Source organism: Vanellus vanellus, assembly GCF_965231255.1.
Source record: "Vanellus vanellus genome assembly, chromosome: 4".
Taxonomy (NCBI): Eukaryota; Metazoa; Chordata; class Aves; order Charadriiformes; family Charadriidae; genus Vanellus; species Vanellus vanellus.
In genome coordinates this window covers 35,122,599-35,139,476 of record NC_138909.1, presented here as the reverse complement: position 1 = coordinate 35,139,476, position 16,878 = coordinate 35,122,599, and the positions used below count along the sequence as shown (strand labels likewise).

The 16,878-nt window shown below is 40.4% G+C and overlaps 1 protein-coding gene across 1 annotated transcript in view; it reads left to right on the top strand.

Annotated features, from left to right (window-relative positions):
• Nucleotides 1-13,348, top strand: part of TNKS (tankyrase) — a gene marked incomplete at its 5' end in the record, with an annotated part of 141,976 nt that extends 128,628 nt beyond the window's left edge. The window contains 10 exons of the mRNA XM_082483110.1: nt 1,523-1,711; nt 3,055-3,292; nt 4,016-4,098; nt 6,046-6,166; nt 6,799-6,896; nt 8,259-8,333; nt 9,545-9,650; nt 10,507-10,693; nt 11,466-11,622; nt 13,171-13,348. Coding sequence (XP_082339236.1) covers nt 1,523-1,711; nt 3,055-3,292; nt 4,016-4,098; nt 6,046-6,166; nt 6,799-6,896; nt 8,259-8,333; nt 9,545-9,650; nt 10,507-10,693; nt 11,466-11,622; nt 13,171-13,257 — 1,341 coding nt within the window. The 3' untranslated portion in view covers nt 13,258-13,348. The remainder of the gene's footprint in view (nt 1-1,522; nt 1,712-3,054; nt 3,293-4,015; nt 4,099-6,045; nt 6,167-6,798; nt 6,897-8,258; nt 8,334-9,544; nt 9,651-10,506; nt 10,694-11,465; nt 11,623-13,170) is intronic.
• Nucleotides 13,349-16,878: the final 3,530 nt, after the last annotated feature.

Here is a 16,878-nt window from a genome sequence, read left to right as displayed (position 1 = left end):
TACCAAGCAATATTGTTCATCAGCATCTGCCATAAGCATTAAATTCCCAGGACATTGCTTAGATCTAGAGATATATTCTGTTGCAAAGGTTGTGTTCTTTCTTTTCCAGCATGGGAAACCAAAACACACATTTTGTAGAAAGGCAAAACATTCCTTACTGGCACAGGGCAACGTTAGAGATTGGTTAAAGCTGATAATCACTTCTAAAAATCATAATGCCAGTCTAATCTGATTGCCTCGCTTTCGCTAGGAAAAGTTAACGATGCAGTGTTCGGTGCTTTGTATCAGCTTATTTAGTGAAGAGTTGCTGTATACTGTTCCTGTGGCAGCCCACACTTCTTTGAGCTGTCATCAGCCTGTTCAGATCTCTGTGATGGAAGGTAGAGAGATGAGTACTGGTTTCGCAAGTTCATAGCTGGCAAGTTTCACAGCCTCAACCTTTTCCTCACAAAGTATCTTCAGCTCTCCCACCCAGCACTTCCTGCTGTGTGTCCCTCGGTAGGGTGGCAGGAAAGTCACAGGAACACCAGTTGCTTTAAAAGTTTGGCAGAGAGGAAAAATAAGGTCAACAGTCTTTTCAAACCACACTTATTCAGAGAGCAAGCCCTTTTATGAGAGCTGCTGAGAGTCACTTAATTGCCATTGGGAGGAAAAATGAAATCCATTGGGAAGTCTTTGAGCTTCTGCTTACAATTTCAGTGTTTCATGCTCCTACCTACTCATTTTGACTACCTGCTTTTTTATTTCTTAGCTGTATTGCACAAGTAATCTTACTGGCAGCCAAAAATTTTATTTGCCAGCTCCTGTTCTCTTATTTCAACTTGGGAGGCTTCCAGGATGGGATATTGATGGAAGTGTGGGGTTATAAGATCATTACTTTTATAAGCCATGTAAAACAGTTGTCCCTTATGACACTCATAATATGTTTTATCAATTACAGTTCTGTCATAAAATATGATTGGAGAAATAAAAAATTTGTGCTGCCATGGATGGGTTCAAAGTCTTGCAAGGAATTGCAAGAAAGTAATAAAGTATGATGAAGATTTCTATGTACAGACATTTAAGTGGCGGCTCAGCAGTACAATACATTGATCTTTAGAGCTTCTAGTATCGTATCACAAATGTGGCAGCACTGTAAATTTGTGTTGCCAGTTGAAATTTGTCTACAAATATTTTGACAGTTAATTCTATTGGTTTTATGCTGGATCAAGTATCATGTCTGCTCCTGCAGCTGATGCAAACTTCATGCTATGTACTTGGGGTGATTTGTCAGAAATATAATTCTGTGTCTGATCCCAGTTATACACGTGCGGGTGGATGATCTGGTAGCACACAGATACAGGTGACTGTGAAGCTGCAGTGTAAAGTGAAGATGTGTGCTGCTATGTAGACACAGGAGGCAGAGAAGTTAGTTAAAGGAAAGAGAAATTACAGGGGTCTCTAAGCACCATTGCCTCCAACATGAAAAAGGAAATGTGTTTTACCAGTGTCATGTTGATTAAGATATTCTTGTGTTTTCCAGCATGTGGATATAGCAGCGCTGTTGATCAAATACAATACATGCGTAAATGCAACAGATAAATGGGCATTCACACCATTGCATGAAGCTGCACAAAAAGGAAGGACGCAGCTCTGTGCTCTGCTGTTAGCTCACGGAGCAGATCCAACCATGAAGAATCAAGAGGGTCAGACACCATTAGACCTGGCAACAGTAAGTTCATGTTAGCGTGCCAGCCGCAGGCTGCTCTGGAGGATTTGCTGTGCGGATTAAATGGCTTTCTGTGGTTCCATAGCATCAGCGGTCCTCAGCTTTTGCTTTGCTGAGGTAGAGGGAGATGAGCATCTCCAGGGTGCGTTTGTGACTTTTTACCTGTGGGTCCAGGTTTTTTCCTTTGGCTGAAATCTTAATCTGGCTTGTGATTTAAGGTTTAAGGTGCTTAAGGATTCACTCCTGGGATCAATCTCCTCCAGAAATAAACCTCTCTGAAATGTCCCTGATGATGGTGAATCTGTGTACTGTTGGTGATTGTTTCTTTGAACCTAGGAGGAAAATCAGATGGGCCTTTAGAGAAATGGGATCATTTAGAGGATGATTATGCTCAGTGCCTACGTATTACCTCAGTTCTTTTTTGTCTAACTCCAAAACAACATTCTAAGATTTGCAGTAGGCTATCAAACTGTTTCTAAAACTGGCATCCAGAAAAATTCTTATTAGTGGTGGCAGTGGCAGCTGGTTAAAAAACCTAATAAGGTTACGTGAATATAGATGTCCCAGGTTAACCAGTCTTGATGGAATAGGTAATGCAACCAAATTGGATGCTGTGTCTGGTTATAATGTGAGCATCTTTTAAGGCCATTGATTGCTTTACGGAGAGTTCAATAAATATCTTCCAGAATAATCTAAGCTCTAGAAAACTCGCTTTGTGATGAGGGATATGGAAACTATTTGATTTCTCTGGGGGAAAATAAGGATGTCTTAGCCATGTTCTACAAGAACGTGCAAGGAGGAAATTCTTGAAGATGAGGGTCCTGCTTAATTTAATCAACAAAAGCTAAATCCAGTTGTTAGCCAAGTTCATACTTTTCCTGTAGCTCCTGTCTTTTTTTTTCTGTTATAACACTGTAAGATGCGATTATAGCAAAGACAGTAGTAGTCATTCCATTGAAACCTTGATCCAGTGCAAAATGCTTCTCCAGAAGTTGAGCCTGACAGAGAAATTATGAGGTGGCGTTGGTTGTAAAGGATTTCAGATAAAGTTGCTGCATTGCTCTTCCTGGCTTTAACACCTATGAAGTCATTCTGCGAGAAAGGAAATTAGATGTACCTTCTTGCATACCTTTAGAAAAGGGGAGAAGCCGATTTACCTATGCTGAGCAGTGAATCAGAATGTTCTTGCAGCCATGAATTGTTACAAAAGTTGGCAGTTCTATTTTTGATGGGGGAACAGAGCAATTAAAACAAATTAAAAGAAAAATTCTTTCCAGAGATCGGTGACTTGTGATAACTTGTGATGACTTGTGAACCTCACGTTGAACGTTCTTTCTGTTTTCCAGGCTGATGATATCCGAGCTTTGCTGATAGATGCGATGCCTCCAGAAGCTTTGCCTACATGCTTTAAGCCTCAAGCTACTGTTGTTAGTGCCTCCCTGATCTCACCAGCATCTACGCCATCCTGCCTCTCTGCTGCCAGCAGTATAGATAACCTCACTGGGCCACTGGCAGAACTAGCCGTAGGAGGGGCATCAAATGCTGGTGATGGAGCAGCAGGAACTGAAAGGAAGGAAGGAGAAGGTGCATTTGCTGCTGGACAAGTTTACGTTGCTAGAAGTACAGTAGTATCACAATAGGCCTTGCTTTATCTGAAAAGCATTTTAACTAGCCAGAAAATATTGTACAGCTTGACCTGTTATCTGCGTTTTAAGGTGCCTGATGCTTGGTCAGTTTTCACGTGTTCTGCTAGGAGCCCTGTTGGCTGTTCGTATATGTTTGCTCTCAGTAATTAGGTCTGACTACGAAGGCAGATCTGATTAGGTGCTCTGATGATCATTGTTGACTTTATACAGAAAATCCAATGAGAATTATTTTGATGAAGGAATTATGATCGTTATGGCTGGGGGATTTTGCTAAGGCTTCTTTAACCCTTTGATTAGTATCTGGAATGCATGCTTTATGTCAGCATCTAGGTGATTACATAGCAAAAATACACCCTCCCATCCTTTCCCTCTCTTTGCAATATGAGCCTGTATTTGCCACAGATAATTTTTGCTTTTTATTAGATGATTCTGAGGAGAGAACAGAGATGATCTTTGCACTGAGCTTTCACACAGTGGAAGTGGATTGTTTATTATAGACATAGACAAATTGATTGTAAAAAGAATCACAGTTTGGGATTTTGAGAGAATCGATGGTATTGCTTGATATTTTTTTAAGGGTTTGTTGTGGTTTGGTTTTGTGTTGTTTTTTTCTTTTTAATTCAGGTGCATAGGATACAATGGTTTGTTTCTTCTCTTACAGTTTCTGGTCTTGACATGAACATTACCCAGTTCCTAAAAAGCCTGGGTCTTGAACACCTTCGGGACATCTTTGAGACAGAACAGGTGAGTGGCAAGCCTGACCTCTGTTTGTATGTTTAAAAGATAGACTAATCTAATAAACTTGAGTGACATTTTCATTCTCTAGTTGAAAAAGGGGAACAAAACAAACAAAAAAAAAACAACTTCACAAGCATGTCCAGGAAAACTGCAAATGAGTCGCCAGATACTTCATGGTAGAGTTGAGAAACCTCTGAAAGTCTCATTTGTTGTTTGATTCAGATATCCAGTGTCTTTCACTTTCTTATGCATACATGATGACTGCCAATTTTGCTTCTATTCTGAGAGTTACATTGGACCTTGTGAACTTTGAACATGATGGCTGTAACAAAGTTGGGTTGGAACGTCACCTGCAGTCTTCATGACTGTTCTTCAGCAATCTTGATATCAAGGTTATAAACAAGCCTTTCGCCACCTGTAGTGCTGCATGTGACACTTTGGTTAGATCTAGGAAACCATCTAGTTTGACTTAAGCTGAAATAAAAATCTAGTTTACCAGGGTGAAGTCACACTAGAGAATGCAGAAACTACATTTCCTAAGAGGTTAGGACTGTAGCATTAACTGGGTTTTGCAGGGCTAAAGAGTTTCAAATGGAATTGAGAAATGGGGAAAAAACCTGCAGATTTATCAGTAATTCACAATATATGAAAAGACTACAACTAATGTAACACTTTCTCAAGCTTATATTACTTTTTAGAGCAGAAGTACCTCTGATGTATTTGTAGACTCTTTTTGTGTACCGTTTCTTAAATTTAACGTGTTACAGTTAAATAGATTATTTGTTTGTATGAGCAAGATCGACACAGCAGTGAAAGTGGAAAGTACAAGTGCAGGAGACTGGATTTGATGGTTATTTTTTCCCCAGGCATCTGCTACTAATCTTTTATGAGGGGTCAGGAAACAAACGTTTGAAATGTGATGTGTTGCTTACAGAAAAAGTTCCAACTGTTTCCATGAAACGTTACAGGAAGTCTCTCCCTAAAGTTAAAATGCCATATAATCTTTTTTCCCTTCTTATATATGAAGTACAAGCTCTTTTCTTTAACTTGGAACTACTTCTATTAAGAAGCAAACCAACCTCAAACCAACCTATATTCTACTCACATTTCTTTTTCTTTTTGGTTTTGTTCTACTTTTGCTTCTTTAACTCCTAACCTGTTTTTAATATCTTCCCTGCTAATAAGATTTAATAATGCAAATCGGATTCACTATATTCATTCATCATTTTGAAACTGTTTAGCTCCTCTTGTAAGTTTCTCTCTTGTAAGCTCATCTTCCTTAAGCTTATTGTTTTAAGCTGCTTTTTCCAAGCACTGCAGTTCCTTCATGTACACTTTTTCACCTTGGCTCTAGCCTCCTCCTGATGCGTTCTACTATCTGCGTTTCTTCAGTTTTTTTCTTAATGTTCCACTGCACGTGATAAATTTCTTCAGTGGCTTTTCCACGGCAATCCTAGCAGGGTTGTTTTCTGCTCAGTTGGACAGATGTTCAGTACAGCTATTAATTCCTTGCTTGAATTGCTTTTTTTTGAATTAATGATACTCAATTTGTAGTGAAATATTCATTTCTGTTTGTGTAGTGAAAATAACGAATTGCACGACAATGTGAAATTTTGAATGCTTCAAAAATATTCCCAGACTTTTCACAGCATTTCCATGCATCCTCCTTCTACATAAGTAAAAATGTTTTTGAAAACCTCCTGTGAGAACCAGCTCTTGTTAATTGCTGTAAGAGAAGTAAAAGTTTTGCACAGCTTCAGGCTGTAGCAGCTGGGTATGGTCCTGTGATAGGGAGAGGCTTGCCAGAAGGTGGCAGCAATTAGAAGTGCAGCAAAACATAAAATATATATACGCTCTTGGTTGCACCATTCCATTTTCTGAACTGAGGGGTCTTCAGCCTTGGGAATCGGGCCAGGTTTGGCAAGTGATTTTTGTGGCCTTTCACCTTTCCAGATAACCCTGGATGTGTTGGCAGACATGGGGCACGAGGAGCTTAAAGAAATTGGGATCAATGCGTATGGACACCGCCACAAATTAATAAAAGGTGTGGAGAGACTTCTAGGAGGACAGCAAGGTAAATATCACACTTTTACTGGTTAGTCTAAGTGTAGCATACAACAGGTTCCCAGAAGTCACCTTCTGTAAAGGTAGGCATTGTCACCAGGACTTGAAAGAATCTGGATGTCAGGAAAACGTACTTGCTGGCAGACCCAGTGGCTGGATGGGTTTTGACAGGTAAAGAATATATTGAGAAAATACAGGACCGAGTGATGACTTGCCTTTGCAGAGAGTGGACACCCCTGAGGCAGCTGTGGAGGCTGTGCCCATTTCCAGGGACCCTGTTTCACCCAGGCAGGAGCTTTTGGATTGATTTGCCCTACGTACCTACCCACAGCCCAGTTATATCCTGAAGGGTAGACCTCATGGAGTGTTTTGTTGCCCCACACTTATCAGATGCTTCTCTTGAAAGTGGAAACAATAAAATGCAATTATGTTCCACGTGCATTTTCCTTCTCTCTTTTAAAGCCACTGCTGCGAAGGAAAGCGCTTTATCTCGTCAAGGTTGTGCTTCTGCCTTGTGTTTATTTTGCATTTCCTGCTGTACTGGGGTTATTTAAGAAGAATAATGATTATGCTGGATACGAATAGAGCTGGTGGTGTTTTCTCCTGTTGATTTTTTACTCCTTTAATTTCTTCTCTTTGCAGGCACCAATCCTTATTTGACTTTCCACTGTGTGAGTCAGGGGACCATTCTCCTTGACCTCGCTCCTGATGATAAGGAATATCAGTCTGTAGAAGAGGAGGTATTGCAATGCCTTTCTTAATGCTCCGCTGGCAGTGTATTTCTCTTTTCACTTATAGCCCGTCAGAGCTAAAGCGTGCCATGCATGTTGAAAGTGATAAAGTATGCTTTGGTGTATGAATTGCATAGATCTGACATGAAGCATAGGGCTCCCCATTTGTCTTTATGATGGAAATTATTTTGCTGTGTCCTACCAATTTTTTTAATAAGTGGTCTGTTTGCTCACTTAGTGTTATCCCAATTTTGCTTTGTTGTTGTCGTGTTTTGGATGTCATCTCATAGCAAGGGTTTCCACAGCTTTCCATAGACAGGTGGACCTGCAAAAATCAAAGGCTATGAATGAAGACCACGGCATCGAGGCCTTGCAAATCTGTAGGCATTCTCTGTGCTCAGGCTGTGTCTGCATGTGAACCAGCTTGTTTTCTGTTGTCTCAGTGGCTTAGTTAATCTGTAACCCAGATAAACAGCTCTTGGATAATTGAGAATTGACTGCAATTTTGCCTCCCACACACACATGCTCTTTTATTTAAGTAAACTACAAGCAGATACCATTTTGAAAGAAAAATCATAACAGAAAAGAGACTTTCTGAAGAGTTGTGTTTGGAAGAAAGTCCATTTTACTGTGCACTTGCTATTTGTATAGTGCTCCTACACTGTAGCACAGACACATTTGGAGTCTTTTTAGAAGCCTAGATATTCAGGATTACTGCCAGCTTAGTCTGGAATATTTTTTATTAGTAACCCTGTAAACTGGAGTTTTTGCAGATCTTTTTTATAAAATTTTCTGGCAGAAAGGGTCACTTGTCTGCCATAGTAAATTTTGATATTTATTTGAGCTAATACTAAATGTTGTTGCTGTTGCTATAAATACCTCTGGAAAAGACACAATGAAGCTGTTTAAATTCTCAGGGGCTGCTAACATAGGAAAATTTGCAGTGCAAGCATTTTCCTATCACTAGGAAATACAAACTGTACTCATTAGAAGCACATTTGTTATTACTTCAAAATGATCTTTTTGTATATTCATTTTCAAAGATTTTTTTTTTTCCTAATCTAAAGTGTGTTTTCTAGTTGTGTATAATTTTGATATGCCACAGTTCTTTTTCTTATGTAGATTTTTATTACAAGATTGGATAATTGCATCATCCAACTTCTCTATTGTGGAACAGCATAGCATGTTGGGTGCCTGAGAAATAAGGGTGTACCTCAGTTTAAAATAAAGAAATTTTTTTTTTTTACACCTTTTAATTAGCTTTCAATCAAGATTGTCTGTTGTTGCCAGTGATATACTAAGATATTGCATGAATACTTTGCCTTGCTAGCAAGCTTTGTGTGCTGAACATTGTTGTGTTCATTTATGTAGATGCAAAGTACAATCCGGGAGCATCGGGATGGTGGAAATGCTGGAGGCATCTTCAACAGGTACAATGTCATCAGGGTGAGTTTCAAAACCTCTTAATTCTGTGTGGTAAAATAAGTTGGTACTTACGCAAGCAGGCAGAATTGGTTTAATGGATCACCCTTTTATATTTAAAATTTTTTGTTTAAATAATATTCAGGAGTAGAGTTAAAGCAAGTGCTAAATGCTAAAATTAGACTGATCATGTGCTCTGCAGATGGAATGAGGGAGAAGTGTCCACTTGTGCACTTAAAGGAGTCTGAAGAACTGATAGTGAAGCCCGAGGTGGTGAAGAGCCTGACTTATGTTTCACAACCTGATTTAATTTCAGAGGTCTATAACTTCTGTATTTGACTTTGCAGCACAGATGTTTTTTTTTTCCTCAGTGTAGTCTTTTCTTGCCTTTTTAAAGGATATTTTTGGAGAAGGGAAAGGATGAACATGACTTTTTAATAAAAGTTTCTATCTCCCTATGCTACTTTGGATCTTGACACCTCCTTCTTTGCCTCCGCCAACTAGAAAAATACCTTTTACAAGCCCTGGCTTATCAGGAAATGGAGTGTTGTACACTTTCTGGTTCCTTTTTCGGGGGGAGGAGGTAATAGAGGAAATCAGAATAGAACTTGGTTCCTGAGCTCCAGCAAACCCCTGCTGCCTCTCTGTTTGAAAAGTGAGCCTGTGCCAAGCCTGTGAGCCTGTGCCAAGATCATACATCCTGAAGTAAACTCTGCATCTATCCTACTCCCAACTGAAGGTGAAGTCCTTTCCAGAAACGACAGTGGTATTAGAGCATGTGGCTGGACCAATATATCAAGATAAATTAAACAGCACATCTTCTAATTTCTTTCCTCAGAAATATTTTCTTTTCTTAAAAATTCAACCTAAACCAGAGAGCAAGCTTCAAAAAGCTAGCCCAGATTGTTCAACAGAGCTCAAAGCAGAGGTGGAAGTTTCAGACAGTTTGTAGTTCTTGGTGGTATTACAAGCTCTGAGGGAAGAAGCCTGAAAGTCTTCCTTAAACCTGAGAACTTAGGCTGCTATGAAATTCACAGTAGTCTTAACCATCTGTAAACGTGTGCTACCTACTTGTTTGAAAGACTTCGCCTTGCATGAAGAACAGCCATGGGGTTTCTTTATGCCCTTCCTGTGTCCTACTCTCAGTTTCCCTGTCAAATTTATGCAAACTCTGTGAAACTATATTCCATTTCAATTCCAATTCAATTATGGTTGGATGTGTTGTACCACTGCAGATTCAAAAGGTCGTGAACAAGAAGTTACGGGAGAGATTCTGTCACAGACAGAAGGAGGTCTCGGAGGAGAATCATAATCATCACAATGAACGCATGTTGTTTCATGGTAAGGAAGTGATCTCTATTTGTATGTTCTGGTATTTAGCAAAGAAAAAAAAAAGCTTACAAGGACCCACAGGCAATGTTAATGTTGCTGTGTCACCATCCTGTACAGTAATTGTATTTCTACTCTAGAAATGCAGGGGTGGGGGGAGGAGGGGGTGGAATTAGTCTGTGTGGTTACTGCAATCCCCAAAACTACACTAGATTAAAAAAAAAAAAAAAAAACTTTGAAAAAAAAATAAAAAGGGTTTTGCTAAGCCGTATCTTAGTCATTTCCAGTAAAGCTGCTGTGAGAAAGATAGGGTATCTTCTAAAAGAGGGGAGCAACACACAGTAAAAGCGTTTTACCCTGGTGCTTCAGGCAACCATCAGGGAAAGGAATCAAAACTGACTGCAAGTTTCAGCAAGATGTTCTCTAGAATCATCCAGAAGTGCCTACAAGTGACAGTTCCCTGAGGGTCCTTCTGCCCTAGATCCCTCTATGATTCTGCGTAGGAAATTGGTTTTGGGTATGATTGTCTTGACACCTTGCCCCATCTTAACCAGTACTGACTGCTGGAGAAGGTGTGCATTGACAAGATAAATTGCACTGAAATGTGAGTGGGGGGAAAGCCATTTAATGAGATCTGTGAAATGAGTAAGAAATATGAGTCACACGTGGGATCTTGGTATATAACGATAAATCCCACACATCACTGCATCCTGCTGGGTATCGCCCCCTTCCAGCTGACTGAGCACACTTTCTGGTATTTAATGGTCTATTTGAGGCAGACAAGCTCCTCTTGACATAGAGTCCTGTATTACTTTAGAGCTTAACAAGTATGTATGATAACACATCGTTTCATGTCATTCTGTTCTAGGGTCTCCTTTTATTAATGCTATCATTCACAAAGGATTTGATGAAAGGCATGCATACATTGGAGGAATGTTTGGAGCTGGAATTTACTTTGCCGAGAACTCCTCAAAAAGCAACCAATATGTGTATGGGATAGGGGGAGGAACGGGCTGTCCCACACACAAAGACAGGTCCTGTTATATCTGCCACAGGTATGAATCCAGCAGAGTTGCCTATACGTGATTCTGGCGGTCCTGGTTTTTATGATCCTGGCACAGGATGAATTGCAGGGACAGAATAGCCGCCTGAGCTTGGTCATGGCAGGAAAAATGCAGTTTTCCATTTGTCAAGGCTGAACAAAAAAGCATACAAATGCAGCGAGTCCCACAGAAAGGTCAAAAATTACATCTAAGCATAGAGTGAGTATAAATCAAAGTGAATTGTGGCTCAGGAAAGAAGCTTGAAACAGCAAGTTTGAAAATGAGGAGTCAGGGGAAAATAGCAATTAAACTCCAGGCACTCTCAGAACAAAAGTGCAGTGCAAAGTGGTGGTCAGCAGTACAGCGTTGTACTATGGTTCAGATAATTTTGGAGGTAGTGAACAGGACTTAATCACAACTTTGTTTTGTACTGGAGTAGATCAATGTGCTTTTCACACTTTGATACCTCTCCATACCCCCGCTGGTAGGAACACAGAGAGAGTTTCAGCTTCTTTCAACAGCATTATATAAAATGAACTAGAACAGGCCTCCATGTGAGGGCTACACTAAGTGTGTGTTTTCCTTCCTGCATGTCAAGAAAGGTGGGTTTGGTTTTTTTGGTGACAGGTTTTATACAGCCTTAGAACTGGTTTCTAAAAGCATTTCTCCATAAAGACTTGAGAAGTTAGTTGTAACAAAATAAAATCAAAAGTCTGAAATCATTCTGGAAGCATACAACTCCTAGTGAGATATTTTAAAATTATGTTTTCTTTTTTCCTTTTAGACAAATGCTCTTCTGTAGAGTTACCCTTGGAAAATCCTTTCTTCAGTTCAGCACAATGAAAATGGCTCATGCGCCTCCAGGGCACCATTCTGTTATCGGCAGGCCAAGCGTGAATGGACTTGCCTACGCTGAATATGTTATCTACAGAGGAGAACAGGTATGTAGGTTAGCAAGGACTGGGTTTATGGAAGGGCAGAGCTTGGAGCTGGAAAGGGGATGTGACTAGTTTCCATACCAAATGTGCTGTGATAACCTGGTTGACTAGATTTTTTTTTTTTTTTTCATTTAAATGTGGAAATAAACAGTGAACTGTATCAAGCCAGCAAATGCTGCTCCTATTCACTGAGCTGCTCCCATTTACACCATGCAGAATTGCCTAATTCCCCCTGTGCAGCACTGTTAGAGTCTATTAGGAGTTGTAGTTTCTCTCAGTAGGCGCTGTTTCTCCCATTGCATTTTACTGGCATTACTGCATTAACAAGAACAGGTGCATTTCTGGGGCTCTTGTACATATTCAGGATTCTGGGCTTTTTACCTGTAGATTCACAAGCAGTGAGAATGTCACTATCTCCCTTAAATGGCAGCTGAAGCAGCACAGCAACCTTCAGGAGCTGAGTTTTAATTTGGATAACTCAACTAGACCCTTACTCTAGAAAAGTGGTTTGCTTACTACTCGGGATGGCTTCAAAATTATATCATAAGTTCAAGTTGGAAGGGACCTTGGGGAGGTCACCTAGGGCAGCCTCTTTAAGATCTACCAGATCTTGAAGGCCTCAGAGAATGGTGTTTCACAGCCTCTTTCAGCAGTTTGCTCTTTTATTTAATTACCCTCAGAGTAAAAAATATGTTCTCTGTATCCAATAGGAAACTCCCCTGTTTTAATTAGCTTCATTCTGCTGCTGCGCAGCTCAGGAAAGAGCTCTGTTTTCTCAGTAGCCTTCCATACATGATGGAAGATTGCTATGAGGTCCCACAAAGCCTTCCCTTTTCTGAACTGAACAAGCCCATCTCCCTCACCCTTCCCTTGTTTATCCCGTGCTCTCTCCCCCTACTATCTTCTTGATTCTTTGCTGAACTTGGCCTCAGCTTGTTGGCATCTTTCTTGTATTGGAGGGCCCAAAAGTGGTATGCAGTTGTGTAGGTTCCTCTGAATAGGGCCCTGCCCTCCAGCAACTTTAGCTTTGTTCTGGGACCAAACCTCCTGCCGGCTGTCTTCAGAAAACGCTGGACAGATACAGATGACTGGATTATGAGCTTTGAGTACGCCAAGTATTTTACTGCCAGTAAAGGCATTTGCAGGTCACATGGCAAGTCAGTAAGCATTTTAGGGTCAGACTACATCGGTCATCTGAGATTTTTTTTTAATAACTTACAGGCACTGACCGATCTGTAGGATTAGCTAACAAGGAGAGTAATTCTGATGGTGAATTCCTGTTGTGCACACCATTTCTGGCAGCATCTGCATGGAAGAAACATCTTTTTACTAGTGTATTAATGAAGGTATTAACTACATCAAGCAGTTCCCACTTAGTGCTGGCTAGGTTTGAAATCTGTCTTTTTGTTTGCACTCTACGAACAAAGAGCTGCTGCTTGCACTCTCCTTCCTGGTCACTGCTTAGTGAAATCCAAAATGTGAACTTGCTGAGCGTGCTGTACCCTTGCATAAAGCGATGTATGTTTTTTTGTTTTCTTGGATTACTTTCAGGCATACCCAGAATATCTCATTACATACCAGATTGTGAAACCAGAAGCTCCCTCACAGACAGCAACAGCAGCAGAGCAAAAGACCTAGTAGCAACAGAGCAGTGAAGAAGGATGTGACTTCAATCTTGGACTGGATGGATACATGTTTCAGAAAATCAGTATCATATAAAATTCTTAACAACCTGGAAATAAGCTGTATGTCTTTTATAAAGCATTACTGTCTTGAATACAATAAGAGTAACTCTTGCATACTCAACTGCTACTGTTCCTTTTGAGGAAAGTTTACAAGGGACTGCCTTTTAATAACATATCTCAGGCTCCTAGTCTCTGCAGTTACCATATGTAAAATAACGTTGTTTTGATCTAGACTTTGGGAACATTATTGTGCAAATGGAAATCTTTATCAGTGCCATCTCACATGTTAAAATTTCAGACACTACTATCCTAGTTATTTTATTTGCAGATAAATTGTATTAAGCCCATAATTTTCTTTTCAGCATACACCATTCATTTTATGTTTTCAGGAGATCCTCGTCAACTATTTATTTTCCTTTTGTATTCTGAAGTTGAGCCGGAACCTTCTTAAAGATATTTTGCACAAAGTCGAGTTGACTAAAATCATTAACAATGCAATATGAATTTCATCCGAGAAGGGGCTAGGTCCAGTTCTTCAATATAGGGTTTTTTTGCACACCTCTGAGCAAACGATAATATGAGTGAGTGTAACTTTAGAGTGGAAAGAAATCATGTCAGTTTGCTGCTTTATCTGTGTGAGTTTTCGGGGGAAAGCCCTAGGAAGTGTTTGCGAGGGTGAAACCAGCTCTTGTGCTTGAAAGAACTTCATAAAGCAGGTCAATGCCCTCTGCTGGCATCTCTAAAAGAACATTTTATAAGGGTCCTATTAAGTACATGCAGTTTGTGAAATGTTCTCCAGTTACAGTGCCGTATGGTTTTGCTGGGAGATCGCAGGTGAAAAGTCAGAAGGTTGCAACCACAAGGGCATAATCTGGTTCATGTCCCTCTGTAATATGAGACCCGGTAAATGGGTTTCAGACGGGTAAGGGAGAGCATATTATAGCAGTTTCATGTCACATCTGTGTGTGTGATATCACAGTTGAAGAGCTTAAGGGATTTACAAAAATAATAATTTTTTAAAATATTGATTTTACATGTTGATGAGAACGAACTTTTAAAATATTGGTTGGCAAGTGGATTTGTTTGCAGGTATACCAGAGAACAAAGCTAGGATTTATGAACTCCAGTTCTCTTCCCCGCAAGTTCCCAGGTTTATTTCACTGGGTAGGAGAAAGTTATGTTTAAGCATTGCATAGCACAGCATCAAACAATTTCAAAAGGCCCCCCTCATGGGGGATATGCATTTAACAAAAGTAGAAACTGATTTCTTTTTTGTGTTGTTTCTACAGCCTTAGAGAAGGTTGAAAATAGAGAAATGGAGGCCTGTTAATTTTTTTTCTTAACAACCAATACGAGGAGATGTACTTCAGTGTTAAGCATGTAACGACTGGAGAGAAAAATGTTCCTTTGAACATATCACGCTGTACATTTCCCTATCAACCAGCACCATTTAGTATTTGATGATCCAGTTCATGCATTCCGGTTTTATCCCCCTTAAAGCAAGGAAATGACAGAATAGTGTGCTTTTAGTTTACAAAACTGTATGTGCTCCCACAAGTGGGATTTTGCTGACGTGTTTGGATAAAACAACCTTAAACCCGAAGAGCTTTTCACTTTCAGCATTAAGACACAAAATTTTCATTTTTAACATTAAGACATTAATGTTGAAGCAAGTTATCCTCACAGAGGAATTTCACCCACTGTAAAATCAGTCATTTGATGCAATCTGGCTACCTGCACCTCATCTGTTTGTAATATCTCTAAAGAAAACCTTAGAAATAGCAATACTCCAACAGATCTTGAACTTTGGGTTTTATTTTTCTTGAGCTGGCAGTGGATATATGGTTCTCGCTTCATTTTGTGACCTGATTAAATATGTAGCTTCGAAGTCCAAGCCAGGCTCTAGCCTAGTTGTCCTTTTAATCAAATTTCATTGATAAAATTGGGTGCTTGTATTTTGGCTACTTGTTTAATAGTGTTAGGATTGCAAAGATCACCACTAGGCTTTGAAGCTTTGTATTCATCATTTAAGTTTGGGGTTTGTTTTTAACTTAGTTAACAATGGAGTGGGGGGATGTGACTATCTACACTAGGGTTTCAGGTAGCGGTGAGAGTGAGTGTTGCTCACCATCCCCAGTTAGACATAGTTTTAAATGGTAAAACAGTTGTGCTGCTTAGGTGAGCAAAATGGTTAATGCGGGTGTGGAAGTTAAAAGCTTTACATCTTTCAAAAACAAGAACAAACCTTAAAACAAAAACCCCATCAAGCCCGCACCAGATTCTGTTCTTGCTTGTTGTTTCCTGTGTGCTGATTGAACTAATGGCTAGTCTGGATTTCTTCTGCAGCCTTGAACTTCTAGAGGCTAAAAATACTGTCCAGTATCTTTGAACTGCCAGTGTTAACGTATCTGATGTTCTGTGCAGAGTAAAGGTGCTGTGTGAGGAAATCATTTTGCAGTGGTTTTTGTCTCGTAATGACGTGATCTCATATCCGTTTCTGGCCAGACACGGAGGAGTACCCGGGCCTGATGGTGCGTCTGTGTGTTGTAGAAACCTGTGCAGGAGTAGCGTCCGCCTCTCCTGGCGTGTGTTGTTGTAGCTCCTCTTACAGTTTAAAACAAAGTGAGGATCTGCCCATCAATGTCAAAGTTATCCGTGAAAAAGCTGGTTGTGATGGTAGAGCTGCAGTGGGCAGGTTGATAGTGGTACAGATGCTGCTGCTTTAGCTGGGGGAATTAACTTGATGCCTCCTAATTCTAGAGAATGGGACCTTAAAAATAGTGTGTCCCCATAACCGGGCAGCGGCTGCCTCCTGAGAAATGAAGAAGTTTTTCGACTCCCTGAGAAGGGCAGTCCCCTGATAATGGGATGCTCGTTTGCAGCATTGGGTCACCAGCGGAGGCACAGTAAGAACTGAGCATGCAAGAACAGGCTGGGCTAAGCCATCTCATAGGCTTGGCCGCCTGGGCACCTCTCACTGGCTCCAGAGGAAGAGTTATTCCTGCTGAGGCAGAACGTGGTGTCTGCTGGGGAAAGGAACAGTTGTGTCTCAGGCCTGTTGATTTTTGTCCGTGTCCCTTTTGAGGCAGCATTTTGAAATGTCTGTGCGGTTGGTGACAGGACCTTAGTAGGCAAAACAGAAAGAAACTTCACCACGGAGCAAAGAAGGGAGGGTTCGGCTCTCCGTTGCTGAAATTGTTTCCATGAGACAGATGAATTAGGTACCTGGTGCAGAGTGACATTGCAGTCTGAATGCTGTCAAGAGAACTCCTGTTAGGATTAAAAGCAGAGAGTACAGTACCTTAATAAGGTGTATCTTATTTTCTCATCCTTGTTTTTATCTGCCGGTTTATTTTGATCCCAGCTCCATGGAGACTGTTACAAACCTCTTGTACTAGTTCCACCATTTTGCAGTCACTAGTGGTCTTTGTGTGGTATCGGTGTTTTCTAACCCCTGTTTTGAATGTTTGCATGTGATGCGATTGAATCCCACTGCATTATGCAGCAGGGGTTTATTTTGCCTGCAAACTTTTATACTTTGCTTGTTGATAACAGAATACCCCAAAACAAAATT